The sequence below is a fragment of the Austrofundulus limnaeus genome, unplaced genomic scaffold (assembly GCF_001266775.1).
Source record: "Austrofundulus limnaeus strain Quisiro unplaced genomic scaffold, Austrofundulus_limnaeus-1.0 Scaffold675, whole genome shotgun sequence".
Lineage (NCBI taxonomy): Eukaryota > Metazoa > Chordata > Actinopteri > Cyprinodontiformes > Rivulidae > Austrofundulus > Austrofundulus limnaeus.
In genome coordinates, this window is record NW_013953077.1 from 120,702 (window position 1) to 138,295 (window position 17,594).

General features: G+C 39.7%; 1 protein-coding gene across 1 annotated transcript; it reads left to right on the forward strand.

Annotated features, from left to right (window-relative positions):
- Positions 1-1,556: 1,556 nt before the first annotated feature.
- LOC106531782 (alpha-protein kinase 3) lies at positions 1,557-15,614 on the forward strand. The gene is made up of 14 exons (XM_014027704.1): positions 1,557-1,591; positions 1,868-1,991; positions 4,045-4,166; positions 4,259-4,376; positions 4,881-6,066; positions 8,519-10,388; positions 11,105-11,252; positions 11,370-11,497; positions 11,583-11,618; positions 11,705-11,979; positions 12,802-12,890; positions 12,966-13,183; positions 14,702-14,750; positions 14,852-15,614. Exons 1-14 carry the CDS (start codon positions 1,576-1,578, stop codon positions 15,156-15,158), a joined length of 4,686 nt encoding a protein of 1,561 aa, XP_013883158.1. The 5' UTR covers positions 1,557-1,575; the 3' UTR covers positions 15,159-15,614.
- The last annotated feature ends 1,980 nt before the right edge of the window (positions 15,615-17,594 follow it).

A 17,594-nucleotide genomic window follows, 5' to 3' on the forward strand; every position in this document is an offset into this window, starting at 1 on the left:
TCCATGTAGCATCAATTATGCTAATGCTAGCTGCCTGTCACGTTCTCTCGTCCTGGCCACACCTCCGCTCTCTAGCCCCCCTCCTCCCCTACCCACACCCCCTCCCCTACCCACTTTGATGCATTTTTCAAATTTCGCCTTGGGGCGGAGTTATCTTTTCACAGTGGGGTAAGATACACTTTAAAGTAGAAAACCAGGGGTTTAAGCTTAGGAGATAAATGAACCAATTGACGGGCCGAACTTTGGTCACTCCAGCCCGCGGGCCGCCAGTTGAATAGCCCTGATGTAGCATTTCTGGTACAGCTTGGTGCAGTTTGGTACAAACAAAGCGTGTAATTCAACACTGTAAGTTTTGGGAATAACATTCACACAAACCACTGTTAATTATCTGAGATGAGTTGTTTACCAGAGGCAACGATCCACTTTGGTCTTGGCTCCATTTATGCCAGGTGTTTGCTTTTCAGTCCAGTCAGAATAAAACTCTAATTCAAACCGAAGCCTTTCAGGAACTGTTAACAACCTTTCCGCAGCAGAACTCTCCAAAAGTTCAGCGCTATCGCTTTAAGCTCAGTTGGAGAACTACCGCTCTGGAACGGAACGTGGAAGCTGTGGGAGCTACAGAAAAAGATGGCGTGTAGATGGAACAAATAAACTTACATAGCTGAATGGAGAGCAAATACGCACGTGTAACATGATGAGCATGATCGCACAGATGTCTTTAAACTTGATACGTGGAACTCGCTCAGGAAACCATAACTCCTGGTTGGACCAGTCGAACAGACAGAGAGACCGTCATGATAATAAACAGAAAATTAAAGAATAAGAACATCATTTTGTTCACTGCAAAATGCTTAAATGAACAATTTTTATGTCATTTCTACTAATAACAATCCAGGCATTCTATAGATATCGTGTCCTTCATACAGCACACAGATCTGCCAACAGGAAATAAACTGCTTATCAGTGGTTTGTGCGTGTGTGTTTGTGTGTGTGTGCATGCCTGTATAAAGATAAAAGCACATAGCTGTTTGGTCGGTGGCTTCAGTCTATATAAGGTTGTTCTATTTCTACAGCTTTTCCTCTGGGGATCCAATACGATTGTCAGCAGTGGGACAATGCATGCCTCTGAACTGAGCAGGCTTCTCTAGCCTGCATCATTTACACGTCTAACCCTTGTAAACAGAACACAAAGGATTGTGGGATAAATGTGTTAATCTCTGTTGAGTTTGTTTGTTTTTTTTTCCCTCTGATGACTCAAACTTATGATGCTGAATGACTGACCGGTCTCAGTAAAATTCAATTAAAGTTAAAAGTGTTTCTCCTTGATTGACGAGCTTGTGTGATTCTTTACTAAGCTCTTAGTTTGGAAAGAGCGTGTAATATTTTTTCTCTTTGTCATGGTATATTTAATTTCTTCCTGAAATTAGACCAAAAGGAAGTTTTGGAAAAAGGAATCTGCTCTCGCTCCTATTTGCAGGCCGACTAAAAATAGTGCTGAAGTCAACGCATGCTCATGTTTGATTGGAAATCTCAGCGCCTTGAGTCAGTGCAGTGTTGTGTCTGTCAAAGGAGGGAATGACTCGTCTGAACGGTGAGCTAACTTCATGATAAAGACTGAAGAACTATAAAATCTGAGTAAACCGTGAGCAGTTTTGGTTCAGTATCGCAGCATCTTGCGTGGATGTTTTGTGCTGCAGGAAAACTTAATTATGAGTTTTTTTAAGTTTAAAAAAAAAACATTTTATATGAATGTTTTCATCTCTTTGCTCACTGTAGGTTGAATCTGTCTCTTTGGAAAGCACAAATTTCTTGGAGAAATTTTCTTGACAGCGCATGTTTTTCTTTCTTTTTTTCTTTTTCAAACAAGAGATGGGTTCACGGAGGACAACAGCCCAATTCGGGAATGGAAGATCCGGCAACGGGAACGATGTTGGCGGGAACGGCCGGTCCAGCAGCTGCAGCTACCTGTCCAACGTCAGGCCAGAAACCAGGTACAGACTCATCTCTGCTCGTTGAATCACCTCAAATCAATTTCCTGCCTGAAAAAAAAAACATCGTTTGTTGCATGTTAATATAGTTTAAATAAGCTGCAGACAACAAACAGGATCTCAGTGATGCAACACAAGGTCAAATTTAAGCCTACCTATAGTTTCTTATTGGAGAAGACTGTTGAGTGTATGAGTAATGTTTCCATTTAGGATGGTCCGGTGGGTTTTAAAAATGACCGGAGGATGTTTTGGAGATAATTTCAAGGCACAGAGAAGTTGGAGTATTCGAAGAACTTCTCATTTCCGTCAGCCTTGCGTCACGGTGCAGCTGCTCACACACTTACTGTCAAATTCAAAATGCAAATTATCATCCTGCATCTAATTTTAGTAGTAATGAAGGCTGACAGGTTCTGAGCTCTATTAAAAGTCTATTTCACCAGCTAACAAATGACAAGAGATCAAGATTTTCACAGAAATCGTTTGTTGACTCACTAAGTTCACTTCACGTCTGTTAGTCCACCACAGACACACAAACTCATAAAGTCAATTTAGCGTGATCAGTTAACCTAACATGCAGGCTTTTATCTGAGTGGAAAAGGAAGAAGCAAGAGAAAACTCACACATGCGAGGAGAAAACAAGCAAAGTCTATAATTAACAAACTAGACCTAAGACCTGCTGAGGACCAGCTGCTCCACAGTGAACCCTCCATACTGCTGTGGACCTCCCACTACTTTCACATGTTGTTTGTGACGCGTGAAAACTTCTACCGGTAATTACTTAAAGACTTGTCTGTTTGTTACATTTTTCAATTAAGCAAACACACCAACATTAAAGGGATCCCCGATTAGTTGTAACATTAGACTTTATTTAATAAACAAATATTTTAACTGTAAAATAAAGACTGTAAAAATACTGTAGGCTGTTTAGTTTTCATAATTTTTAAACTAAACATTTAAAAATATATTACACAGACGGGGCCATTTTATTTACATGCAAAGCATTCTGGGTAAATGATGACGTGGATAGGTCCTCAATGTGAGGCTGCTAGCGAGCTATATCCACCCTGAAGGTTAATCTTAGACAATATCTGATGATCGACTCTTTTAAATGAAACCAGAGAGCGTTGACAGAGAGGAGAAGGTAGAAATGACTCAGCCTGGAACTGAAAATATGGATGGAGGACAACAGAGCTGCTTCATGGAAGAAGAACCTCAGCTTAGCCTGTTAGCTTTAGCGTTAGCCCCGACGCTATCACCATATATATGTATTAGCTCAGCGCTACACATTCTCCTCTCATCACTGAGGTCCTCCATCCACATGACAGAGAGGGGAACACAAAAATGACTCAGTCTGTAACTGAAAATATGGATGGAGGACCTCAGTTTACCATGTTTGTCGCGCTAGCACCAAGCTAATACACATAAGGCAATATAGCATCAGCGCTAGCGCGAAGGCTAACAGGCTAAGCTGAGGTTCTTCTTCCATGAAGCAGCTCTGTTGTCCTCCGTCCATATTTTCAGTTCCAGGCTGAGTCATTTCTACCTTCTCCTCTCTGTCAACGCTCTCTGGTTTCATTTAAAAGAGTAGATCATCAGATATTGTCCAAGATTAACCTTCAGGGTGGATATAGCTCGCTCACAAGAGGACCTATCCACGTCATCATTTGCCCAGAATGCTTTGTGTGTAAATAAAATGGCTCCGTCAGTGTTAAAATATATTTAATAAAATTTACAAAACTAAACAGCCTACAGTATTTTTACAGTCTTTATTTTACAGTTAAAATAAATGTTTATCAAATAAACTTTAATGTTACAACTAATCGGGCATCCCTTTAAGTTACTGATGCAAAGCATTCTGGGGACGATGATACAGTTGAGACTAAAATAGAAAGAGTCAAGGCTAAAAAGCTATAACGTGTGACAATAAATTTGTGTTTTGTATTAGATTCTTTGTTCTGCACAATAACTGGGTTGAAACGATCAAACGGGATGTTTAGTAAATTAAGTCCTAGACCTTAAAAAAACAGAATCTGATGAACAGGTCATTTTTGCTCAGGAGCACGCTCTGCAGCGTGATGGCACAGCTAGCAGAGGAAACACAGCCCTTCTTCGAGGAGACGCTGAAGTCCAAAGCCGTCTCAGAAGACAGCACAGTGAAGTTTACCTGTGTGGTCACAGGTATAAAGCCTTTTTTGTGAGCCCCATCTACAGATGTTTATGGAAGTTTTATTCTGATGTCCCATTTTTTTCTCTTTCTCTCTTGTTTTCAGGTCACCCCACTCCTCAGATTACGTGGTATAAGGATGATAAACAGCTGGACAGATATTGTGGGCTTCCTAAATATGAAATATTTCGCAATGGACAGAGTCATTCCCTGCACATATACAAGTATTCACAACACATCTTCTGCCTAATAGTGATGTGCAGATCGATACTGAAATATCGACACTACCGATACCTGAACTTTATGTTCTAGAATCGATACTAAAATCAAAATTTTGATACTTTAGTTATTTCACATAATGTATATCATTAACAAGAAAATAGTGGAAAATAACTAAACTATTCAAATCTTGTCTAAATCATGTGGTTGGAGGGAACTACTTTTTCTTCCGCTTGGGTAATGAAGAAGCACAGTTACAATTACTATGTCATGTATTATTTACAAAGCGGTTATTTGAAAAATGCTACTTTTTAAGATTTACCAGACACATTATGTGTGTTATCACAAAGTATCAGTATCGCCGATACCAGATAAATTTTACTTGGTATCAGTATCTGAAAGAAAACTGGCAGTATCGAACATCACTACTGCCTAAACCAAAATACTTGTTTATTTTGTAGTTGATTTGATTAATAATCAGCTGCCTGACGTGGCTTTGATTATTTCAGTTGCACCGTGGAGGATGCAGCTATCTACCAGGCTTCTGCCATCAACAGTAAAGGTATCGTCTCCTGTTCAGGAGTGCTGGAAGTGGGTGAAATGAACGAGTTCAAAATCCACCAGCGCTACTTTGCCAAGCTGAAACAAAAGGTGGAGAACAGATGCAGGGAGGCCCGGGATAAGGAGGACCAGGAGTACCTCCGAACCATCAGCCCAGACCGAACGCAGAGGAAGCGCCGCTCAACAGCAGAGACCTCCCTCAGCGCGTCCAGCCTCAAGGAGGATGAAGACAACCAGGAGGGACTTCAGGCTGAGACTCCAGATGCTGAGTTTAGGTTACAGGAGGCCAACGCTGAGGAACCCGGTAAAAAACCAGCTCCGGTCTCTGATGGAGCTGTGTGTGCTACGGCAGGTGGACAGGCAAGCGATGACAGCAAGAGCAGGACACTCACAAGCAATCCTGTTCAAAAGATTTTCACCGCTCACGAACCGAAAAGTCCTTTTGTCAAGAAGAAGATTAAGATTTCCAACAGCGCTAAAGTTTCAAAAACAGATATGTCGGAGAGAACGTCCAAAGAGAGGATGACAAAAAACGACACAGAGACTGTCCACAACAATGGCATCTCAGACAAAGTGATGGAAGTAGAAAACAACGTTCATTCACCAGAGTCACATTTAGACTCAAAGCTCGTAAAAGAAAAACATCAGAAACCTGCAACAGAGAAATCTGCACTCATTAAAAGGTTTTCACAAAATGAAACCCCACGCAGTCAGCCTCCTGTATTTTCACAAAGACTCACTAAAACAGCGTCTCCTGTTGCTACGTCCTCAAGTCGTGCTCCGTCTGAGAAAGAATTCAAGAACAAACCAAAACGTGAGAACAAAGGAGATCACAGAGAACGTTTGGAAACAAAGAACCAAAGTTCACAGTCAAGTCTGAAAGCAGCAGATCAAAGTGTGTCAAAGAAGGGCATTCATGCAACAGAACGTGTTACAACCATTAAAACCAACGGGAGTTTAAAAACATCATCAGATAAATATCTTCAGCATTTGAAGTCAGCGGCTAAATCAAGTGACACCAGGACGGCTTCACCTCAGCGTCCACGTGAAGTGGCTGAAAGTCGGCTATCTGAGGAGGAAACAAGCTCCTGTCAGAAACCGGAGTCTGTATCCCGACCAGACGAGCCACGTGTGGTGAGTCAACTTTTCTGCATGAGCTTATGGCTGCTTTGTGATTCCACCACAGGCCCCCATCAGCAACACAAGCATCCTGGAGCTAATTTTAGCTTTTTACAAGCGCGCCTTGTGCTGGACCAACGACCATTAAATGACGCACCTGTTGACAGACGGAACAGTTGTGATGACGCAATATATTTATATAAGGATGGACATCCTAAAGGGTCCCTGTAGTGATTTTTATCAGATAAATAACTTTTCTTGTATTATTTTTGTACAGATTAAATGTAAAAGTACAATTAGAGGAATTTTAACTTTGATCAAAAAACAATGTTTTCCTCACATCATGTCAGCTGACTGGTTGTAGCTTTTTGACCTTATTGTGATTTTTTTTTATGTGAGGTTATTTTTTGCCAGGGTTGTCACACTCCTTTCCACCGAGGCCCACATGAGCATTATGGTGGACCTCAAAGTTATAACTCCTCTTTTTTTTTTGAATGAATGATTTTATTTGGTTACATTAAAGGAACACTCCACACAAAAACAAACAAAACTTTAACCCTATTTGACCAAATAGGTAGAGGCAGAAACCAATGGCTTGTTTTGCCTCACCTTACAATTCAAAATGGATTCCCCAAAACAAAATACACAAAAAACACACATATACTTCATCTACATCCTGGTTATATACAAATCATTAATACAGTTTTTTTAATCAACAATATCATTATTATTGTCCGTACATGCAAAAAAATATGTAATATATTACCACCACCGTCATCACAACTGACTGCTATAAACCATAACTTATAATTAATTTACTTTTTAACTTCTTTTTGAAACTTAAAAGAGAGTCACTAAACTTAATTTCATCATTTAAATTATTCCACAATTTAACACCCAATACTGAAACACATCTGATATTTGTTCTTACTTTATTAACTTCAAAAATAAAGAACCCCTTTGAATTATAATTATTTTCCCATAACTTAAAAAGTCTTTGAATACCATCAGGAAGACTATTTATTCTTACTCAGTATAGTAACTCCAGTGTTTTTAAATACACTATATCACTAAATTTTAAAGCAGAGGACTTCAAGAATATTGGGTTTGTGTGCAATTCATTTCAATGTTTTAAGTTTAACTTTGACTCAAACCGAGAAATGTCACATTCCTTGTCTCACTGCTATGGCCGAGCACCGCTAGCAAGTAATAACGAAGCTCTATGTGGTATTTCCTGCATGGAAACAGCATTTAACACATCCTCTTATTGAAAGTAATATGTGTACGACTGACTAAATGTAAAATAAATAACACAGAAATAATATTAAAAGGAAGAGAGTTTTACTCACTGTTGAGTTGTGGTGAGAGTACTGTCTTAAATTCTGAACTCTCCCACTTCCCCATAGGAATTCCCACTGCAGGGGCATTCACATAAGTGGGATCTTACCACTTCCCAGTACAACTGGACTGCAGCAAAAGTAGCCAGTGGAAATGCAGTGAAATTAAGATTTTGCACTGGGAATTTTGTCGGCTGACATCTACTTTTGAAACCTGTGCAGCTTTGCTTAATAATGGGATGCCGTCAAATGAACTGTTTGACAAAGAAGATTTGGCAAATCTTTCATGTGCACAACCCACACACTCTGCTCTACTGCTCATGCTCTTTACAAATGTGGCGCCATTTAAAAGGGAATTAACAGACTTTCCAACACCAAATTGTGACTTGTTTTAAATAAAGGAGAACTAATGATTCCTTGACAGTTTCTTCCATGACAACAAGTTTGTGTTGTTCTTAAACAATTAGCTGAACCTTAGCTGAGACTGAGAGCTGAGACAAAACGCTGCATGGCCCGAGTGCTCCTTAAAATGATTTGCATTCCATTCTGGCCACCCTTACTTATAAAATAGCAACCTCCTTATTAAGTAAACCACTTCATATCAGCCTTGGTGGTGGAAAAAAAATTAAAAGAGCAGAAATGTGCAGGTAAAATGTAAAGAATTTTTAAAAATAAATAGGCTGGTTCTGAGTTTGAGCAGTGAATGTTTTTTATGACTAATTCAAGATGTGCTGGGACACAGACTGTCTGAAAAACAAGTTTAACCTGAAAGAATCAGAATTTGACAAAAGACATGTGGAGTTCTTTCCTGTGTTGTAATCAAAAAACACTAATTAAACTGACTGAACTGAGAAGTATGGAAGGTAAGTTTAAGTTTAACCTTTTGACAAGAATTCTAATTTAATATATGACATATTTAGACACTCAACCTTCTCCATAGAAAGCAACATAAATGTGTTAAACGTTTATTATAGGGTTAAGGGTTTGATGACTTTTCCTCCGAACTCATTCCTTTTCGTCTTTGTTGCTGGCTACTCTGTTGCTGTTTTTAAAATTGCATGTGTATATCCATGTCCAAGCAAAGCCGGGGATGATGGGATGAGTATTTACAGCTTGTATTTTATCCCAAGGTTACACAGGCCCATGCAGAGACGAACAGAAACGATGCACCTGTCAGATCTGAGCCCCCACCTGACCAGCGTACGATCAGCTCACAACCACCAGAAAACCCAGATGACATCCAGACCTCCTCTTTGTCCAGGAATCTTCAAGCAAAAACTGATAAAACAGCACAGGACGTGTTGGATAAATCAAGGCAGTCAAGTGAAAGCTCAGTCAAAAAGTTTCCTTTTGACACCCGTGGACCTGCTGAGAACATTCCAGAGTGTAATGTTTCACCTGCCACCAAGCGAAGCCAAGTTGATGCAGCTGTAAAAGCCGTTGAAAAGGCAGAAACACAAGATGTCGAGAAGGTAGAGGGTAACGAGGTGGAGGAGTTGGCCCTGAGTGGGAAGATATTTGAGGCTGCAGCTCCTGAACAAATCAAAACACAGAAGACGAATGATACAGGAGACAACGTGGCAACTGGGAATCCTGCTAATTTAGAAACAAACGAGCACAAACGCGCATCAACGCTGGTGGAGAAAACTGTCTCAGAATTAAAAAAGCTGAAGTCACATGTGTCACAGACAGCTTTTCAAGACCAAACAAAAACCTCGGCAAACATCGTCTCTCTTCAACCCATCGTAGACTCAACAAAACACCCAAAAGCAGAATCAGAGGTTATATCTATCGCTGAGCTTCTGAGGTCTCAAATAAAAGCTCTTGAGTCAGACACCAGCCCAGCAGATCACACTAACTTAGCTCAAGGTCCGACAACAACAGATAAAGGCGTCTTACAGGAAGCAAAGGGTGATGACATAAAATGCAACGGAGAAGCAATTATTGTCAAGCATGATGATAAAGCTGTAAAAAGCACCAACAGTACACCTCCCACAAACCTAAAGGCAACACTTATGAAGATTTATCAAGAACTAAACGAAGAGAAAGAACCAGCTGCAGCTTTAGATGTTACGTCAACCAAAGAACTTCCTGTTTGTTTCAGAGGCCCCGACGCACCCGCAACAGAACTACATGCAAGAAGAGATGAAGCTGTAAATGACTGCTCTTCGGTCTCTGATTCTACGAGTAAAAACTTCAAAGACACTCCTCCTTCTCTACCTTCTAAGGATGAATTGACTGAAAAGCCTCAACCTGAAACCGTTACTCAGACATCTGGGTCTTCAGTCAAAGAAACACAGATCAGGACCAGTATTCTTGAGACAAACACTAAAAATATGAAGCACACCAAAGATGAAACTGTCCAAGACCCTGACATAGACTTAATACAAACACAAAGCCCCCCCAAAAGTCCCAACAGCAAAGTGGAAGGACAACTTACAGAAGTTAGTATAAGACTTTCTGATCAGTTCAAATTGAAACAATCAGAACTGAAACCCAAAGGTGCTGAACGTAAATCCATCCCTGCCAAGAAAGAAACAGATACTCAGCTCGTCCAGCAGGAGAGCTCAGGGATTAAAGAATGTCTACGGTCTGATTTCATCAACAACCTGACTCCAGAGGCCAGTCCACTGATGAGGAGAAAACACTGTACCTCTCCCGTCCTTTCTGCTACTCCACAAGAGCTAGCCTCTGGGGCGCGACGCAAACTCTCAACGTCCTCGGCCAAACCCGAGGAGGTCGAAGAGACCACGTCCTCCACAGATAATCAAACTCAGACAAATGGGTTAGCTGTGAAAAGCACCAAGATCTCCACTAGCACTGGATCCCCCGGCCCATCTCGACAGTCACCTGGTCTGCAGCCGGCTGGAGAACCAAGCTCAGCAACAGAAAGGCCGTCGTTGCTGTTCAGCAGGAGGAAGACGATGACTGAAGCTCCAACACTGAACCAGATCCACACTGAGGGGAAACCTGCAGAGAACAAACATAACCCATTCAAAGGTAAGAAGGAATGTCTTTTTTATTTTTATTTTTAGAAATAAATAACCCTACATAAATAATAGGTTTCATCAGTGGGGGCATGGTTCTGCTAATCAGCTAACAGCTAATAAGGGACAAAAATTCACTTAGCGGATTAGCTTTGTCACTTTGAAAAACTTTAGCAGACCAATTAGCTTTAGCAAAATTAGGTTTTGCCAACTTTAAGTCCACTAACATAATTCTGAACAGCTTTGTTGAATATCTCACAAATAGTTTGCAGATCTGGTCAGTTTACTGACGTTAAATGAAATCTGGTCATTTTGGTTTATTCATGCAAGAAAAATTGTTCATTTTTTCCACAACCCAACATTTTTAGCAAAGTAATAATTTCATGACAGATTGCAACCAAACATCCAACACCAAAAATAATGAGTACATCACAGAATGAAAGCAGTCATTCTAAAATCCCAGTAATTAACCCTTTGATCCTAATGTACTACAGCCAGATCATCACGTAACAGAATGCACCGTGATTACAATTCAGATAACAAAACATTTAAATAATAATAACTTTTTCTATCATTTTCTATCAATCTGTCTTATCTCTAGAAGCTTGGAAACAGAGGCTCAAATCCTGGATTTAGATTTAGCAGCTTTTGTGTGGAACAGTTATTTTATAACCATTATTTTAAACCTGTAGTTTCACCATGTAGTCTATTGTGGGGTTTCTTCTGCAGCTCCTCAAGTTATCCGTAAAATCAGGGCGGAGACGTTTTCAGACGCTTCAGGACACCTGAAGTTATGGTGCCAGTTCTTCAACGTCCTCAATGACTCCAAAATCAAATGGTACAAAAATGAAGAGGAGATTGTTCAAGTTAATAGAAAGTAAGTTCTCAGATTAACTGAAACGTATTATATAAACATTATATATATATTTTATATAAACATGTCTTTAAGATGTGTATTAGATTAGGTGTTATATGTGGGTTATTTGTCTTCCAGTGCAGGGGATGAAACTCCAGTCAACCTCACCATTGTTCAGGCATCAAGCAAAGACTCCGGTGTTTACAGATGCTCTATAACAAATGAATATGGAACTGACTCCACAGACCTTTTACTAAGTGCAGAAAGTAATGATAAAATAAATGGGCCATATATTATTATTTAATTTTCCCCATAATCTGTTTTTTAATCTTTCCTCTCACTGTTTTGCAGTCTTGGCTGGAATATCACTGCGTGAGGATCTTGGTGGTAAGATAAGGTTTTGCACACAAGTTTTTTTTGTTTTATTTTTTCTGTTTTCCTAAATGTCCTCCTCGTTCTACTGTTTTATGCAGTTGGAGAGGAAATTGAAATGACACCCCTCATATTCAGCAAAGGTCTTGCCGACTCCGGTACCTGGCGCAACAAATTCTTTGGACGCGTAATGGTGACGCAGTCTTACATCGGAGACGGCTGTTCGCACAAAGTCTGGAGAGCAAAGGTCATCTACGGTCTGGAGCCCGTGTTTGAGTCTGGTGACACGTGCATCATTAAAGTACGCAGCCCCATCACCTACGGAGGCAAGGAGGAAAGCTGTTTACTTGAAAGGAACCTTGACATCATGAAAAAGGTACTTCAAAAGTCTAACAAGTTTGTGCCTGTTCCTCTGGACGGGTTCTATGTTGAAACGGTTCGACTATCAATCAAAGGAGTTGCCAGCAGTTGAGTTTTCCTGCAACTCCTCAGACTGAAGAAGTATTTTGGTTAATAGACGAAATTTTTTAACAAAGAAGAACCCGTCCAGAGAACCTGACTAAACCTTGTTAGATTTCTCTACCTGGATCATTGAGATGCATCAGGACGGTGTGAGGTTGAATGGTTTGTGTCTTGTGTTATACCTCCCTCTTGTGTTCCCTTGTCTTCACAATGCCCTTTTCCCCTCGGTTGTTTACTGGTAAAATTCATCCTGTCACACACACCTGTCATTAGTTTCTAATCAGTGTTTTCTCTCAGCTGTTGTTCATCTCCTCATTCCCTCTGTGTGTATAAATACCCTTCTCTCTTCTCCACTCTTGACTGGTTCATTGTTTGACTATGTTCAACTGTCTCCTCGTCATTCCCCATGTTTTCAGAGTTCTTTATTGTTTTGCTACCACGTCAGCCTTTTTGTTTATCTAATAAATCTTTTTGCTATAACTCCTCTCCTCCGTCCGGATTTGGGTTCATTCTCCCTGCGTAACCTAACAGACGGTACTTCAAAAGGTTTCATTTCACAGATTATCTTTACCGTCAGATTTACCGTCAGCATTTTCAACTTTAACCTAAGTTGAGCATCAGTTCTGCCACCCACACAGGATTACTGTGGAATTAATTAAATTGAGATTAAATAAATACGATGCTGGGGGTTGAGTGGATCTTTTACTGGCTGCTTTCCCAAATGTTTCGTATACAGGAGTGTAAAATTCAGAACTTGGCTCGTGAATACTGCAAAATCTTCTCTGCTGAGGCAAGAGTCATAGAAAACTTTGGGCCCTCTCTTGAGTGAGTACATTTGATTTAAGAAGTTTCCTGTATTTTCAGCGTCATGTCATTGAACATTTCTAAATTACTATTCAGGGTGATCCCCGTCTACTTGATGTACCGACCAGCGAACACTGTTCCCTATGCCACAGTGGAGTCTGATCTGGGAGGAGGGTATAAGAAATACTCCGTCCTGGATCACACGGTGAAAACAGACACCAGGACTGGGTCTGAGGCAGAACAGAAGTGCTGCACCTTCCAGCACTGGATCTTTCAGTGGACTAATGGCAATCTGCTGCTGACTCGCCTCGAAGGTGAGCTGTCCCTTAAAAAACAGAGCAGTTTTGAGTTTCCACATACAACATGCTTTTTTTTAAATCAGAGTCAGCCTGACAATAAAATAATGCTTATGGTTTGACATTATGGCTTAACATCCTGCCTGCCAGAGGTCCAACAGCCAAAAGGCAGATTCAGGGGTGTCAAACCCAGTTACACAAGGGGGCCAAATTCCAGAACTTGGTCCAAGCCAAGGGCCAGTTTCTGTCAATATTCACTGAAAAAATGTTATATAACAAATGATTCTTATAGAAAATTCCAAATTATGTTTTTAGAAGATATACAACAGATAAAGATAAAAATAATAAATAAGATTTATGATTTACATAATTTTTTATGCCTCCAATGCCCGGCCTGCCTGAGCTGCTGGCTTTGAGTGTGGCCCCCCTGACCAACTACTTTGAATAACCCTGTCTTACTCTCTATCAAAAACTTTTTCATTTATTATATCATAGAGATTCATTTTATCGCAATTCATTGAAAATAGAAAACCTAAAAAAATCCAGTTATTTGACGTTAAAATAAGAAGGAAATGCAGAAAAAGATATAAAATTCTACATCAAAATGAAAGATTACTGCAAAATACAAACTGTATTTTCTCAGCTTGAAAGTTGGCCAGCTGTCATGAGAAGAATGCACTAAATACAGTGGAAAAAAGAGAAACCATATAATTATTTCACATCAAATATTTTATAGCCTGGTAAAAACCAGACCCTTGTCCTTCACTTTGCTTCGTACGAGGGTCTGGACTCTCGGCTATAGAAAAGAGATTCTCGCAGGAGGCGTGGCCTCTGCTGAAGTTTAAAATGATTGGATCGGTTGGCCGCGACGTGTCACTGTGAAGGCGGCTATGCTAAGAAGCTAACCGGAAATCGCGTGTGCTGTAAACAACCCTACTGAGAAGAGAAAAGTACTGAGTTGAACGAGACGACTGTAAATGAGAGCTGCTGCTTTGTCAGACAAATTTATTTTAATTTGGAAGCCTTATCAACACAGACTGGCTTCATTCACTTCCTCCACTGCCGTATGCTAAACTAAGTAGCAGACACTGCTACATCGACGTCGTTCAAAACTCCGCCTTTTGTTTGTTGATTGGTCCAGGTAAAATAAACTACAAGCAGACACTGTGCAGAAAATAGACGTTCTGTTCTCTGATTAGTTCGGCTAAAAATCTGCCAGCAAAATCCTTCTCAATGGGAGAAATCCCAGACGGAGCAGAGAAGGGAAACTAGAATTGAGCGGAGCTGCGTAGGAAGGCAAGGGCCAGGCTAAATATTTTACTTTTGGGTCCAGATAAAATGATGACGACCGTATTTGGCCCATGGGCTTTGAGTTTGACATGTGTCACAGAAAATGTTTTAGCTGAGAAATGTAAAACTATTGACATGTTCAAAAAATCAGATCATGTGTGAATAATTATATTTGCAAACATATAAAGTCTGAATATGTTACTGAAAAGAAGAGAAGTAACTGCATGATGTTTCTTTGTTTTGCAGGTGTTGACACTAAAATTACCAATGTTGAAATTTCAGTCAGATCAACAGGGTAACCAAATCTAGTTGTGTTTTTGCAAATTACCCGGTGTTTTACGGATAATTAACTTTCAGGCAAACCTTGACCAAATTTTTTGTTCTGTTGTTCTGCAGTCATCAAGGTTTGTCTGTTGAAGGGAATCCCAAAGTTTTTGAGGACTTTGTCTCACAGCACAAGTGCAACTACTTCTGCGGCCTGCTTGGTCTGAAGCCTCTAAAGGTCATGGACTCTTTAACAACGCCAGCAAAGCCAAAAGGCTCCAGGAGCCCCTTACTTCAACGCAAGAAGCCAACCAGCTCCTCCAGCCCTCAGCCTGGCAGGAAAGCCCCTGTAAGCCCCCGGCAGCCCAGAAAGGCTGATCAAGAGGGCAGCAACACTCACACTGAAGACAAAGCCGCTGATGCTCCCAAAGGGGTTTAGAAGAAGCACCTCAGAGGTTCCCTGCATGAAAGAGAAAGTAACTTTAAACAGACACCATTCCTTACCTTTATGTTCCTTGTTTGATTATATTTGCTGCGTTAAACCGTGGGGCGACTGCTGCTGTGTGTAACTACACAAAATGCCCAGTCTGGTTTTTGTTGTCAGTTAAATCAACTTTCAGCAGACATTTGGACTTAAATTACGTTAAATGTTTTCCTTAGTTTCAACTGACCGTTGTCAATAATAAGATGAACATGTAGTAAGCTGGAAATGATCAACCGTTTGTGTTTCAGGACTGTATCAAACCAAAGTTAGCTTCACGTCATTCTGTTGTTCACTAACGGTGGGTGTCTTCCATGTTGTAACCTGACATGTTTTATTTACTTGCAATTCTTTGCATTTTCAAGCAACTTTAAATTAATCTGGCTCTACAATAAAAGAAACAACTACATTGTGTGAGATATTGCAAAATGTATTTTTTTTTTCAGAATTTGCACTTATTTAGCACCTTTTTAACCTCTCCAGGCGAAACACTTGACAAAAGATGTGTTCAATGATGGGGTCGTGACCCCTTGTGGGTCCGTAGAGGTACTGCAGGGGGGGGTCATGAGATTTTTGGTTAATTAGATTATTTAAACACTTCTTCATTTTTATTTTAAAGTTATGTCTCAGTATCAAATTCACAGTAATAAGGCATGTTTTATGTAGTACTAAGCCAATAAAACATAACATAATGCACAATTTATAGGAACAGTATGTAGTAGGGGGTCCTTGCTTCCTCTCCATCAGTTTGGGGGTCCCAGACTGAAAAACGTTCAATACACCTGCTTTACAATGTTTCTCATTCCCTCATTTACACATCTTGTCACATCTGAATGAAACAAAAATAGCCGAAAGATGTCTCTTTCAGAAGATCGACAAATCAAATTCCTTCACAGACCTCAGAGAATTAGGTTTCTTTCATGCACAACATGAAGGTTTAACTTCCTCATGATAATCAGGAGTGATTCTTACTGATCAGTGAGTCATCACTTATGTAAGCTGTGGCCTCGCACACGTGAGAGCCGTGCTGAAAAGCTGCATTTACGCACCATTTGTCTGCTGATGTACAGTAGCAGGAGGTTTGGAGGTCTTCAGCTGAAGACAGCAGAGTTAAAGTGGCTGCTGCCTTAAACACGTCGTATACATTTGATGATAAAGTAGCACAGTTTTTCTATTTTCTGCTGGGAAAATAGAAAACGTGCTGTTTCCTTGATGGTTGAGCTTCAAGTTCAGTGGAGCTTCAACAAAAGTTCATGTTTGGTCTGGTTGTCTAAAGTGCAGAACCTCTCAGTAAATAAAAATTTGTTGCTGTTTGTCTTTTAAATTCTAATTTCAAAACAATTCAGCAAAGATTTATAGGTCCAACAGTATATACTGTATGAAAAATAACTTTCCAAAAACAGTGACATTAGACTTTTCATTATGTTTCCAGTTAAGTGGAATCTGAGTTTACGTATAGGTATGTGGAGGAAGGTGTGTGAATGTACATGTGGTTATGCATACGTGCATGCATATTTATGTATATATAGATGTGTTTATGGGTATGCATAATTATTTTAGTTATTTTTAGGGGTGAGTGATTAAAAGCTTCCTCTCATTTCTTTTTGAATACCTCAGTTATTTCCTGTAGCCTATAGTTTCCTACAGTTAGWAGGTAGGTATAATTTACATATTCAAAATAAATAATACAAAAGAAATCTCTGAATCAAGAAAAAATAAACTGTCCAACAAAAATAAATGTATAATGAAACTTACATTATTCCATTATAACTTTATTCCACTGATATTTATAGACCAACGTATTTCCTAACACATCATAATGAAGCGCCATTCATTGTTTTATTTGTTGAATCAGAGGAAATAACCTGCTGTTAGTTAAATCACCTCATCATTGATGAAAAATAGCATGTGTCTTAAACTCTGTGGATCTAAATTAAATATGTGGCCTAATGACACTGAGGGGACACGGTGGCTCTGAGGTCAGAGCTGTGGCCCTGTGATCCTGGGGCTGCAGGTACGAGCCTAGGTCATATCAAGGACAGGCTTAGTGGTGGCACAGATAACCAAAATGTTAGCTTTGCTAACTCCTAATCTGCTAACTAAAAAAATATAACTTCACTAATGTTAAACTGCTAAATAGATATTAGTTAGTGGAAGGGGCCCAATTTGTTAAACATAAAGTGACACGAGGCCCAGTCAGACATGACCAATGTATGGATCAAAATGATAATTATTCTAAATCTTGGTTTAATTTGTATTGTATTTACATTATAACAAAATTAAATACACTTACAGTTTAAAAGTAAAACTCCTGTCAAATATTCACAAGACATGATTATGACAAACATTTTTATATTGTAACCTGCCCATAACAATTATTTATATATATATATT

What these genes read in the sequence shown, in the direction of transcription:
- LOC106531782 (XM_014027704.1), top strand. An exon ending in GACCAGACGAGCCACGTGTG is followed by an intron (nt 6,067 to 8,518) that starts GTGAGTCAACTT and finishes TTTTATCCCAAG; the next exon opens with GTTACACAGGCCCATGCAGA. An exon ending in GCTGCTGACTCGCCTCGAAG is followed by an intron (nt 13,184 to 14,701) that starts GTGAGCTGTCCC and finishes TTTGTTTTGCAG; the next exon opens with GTGTTGACACTAAAATTACC.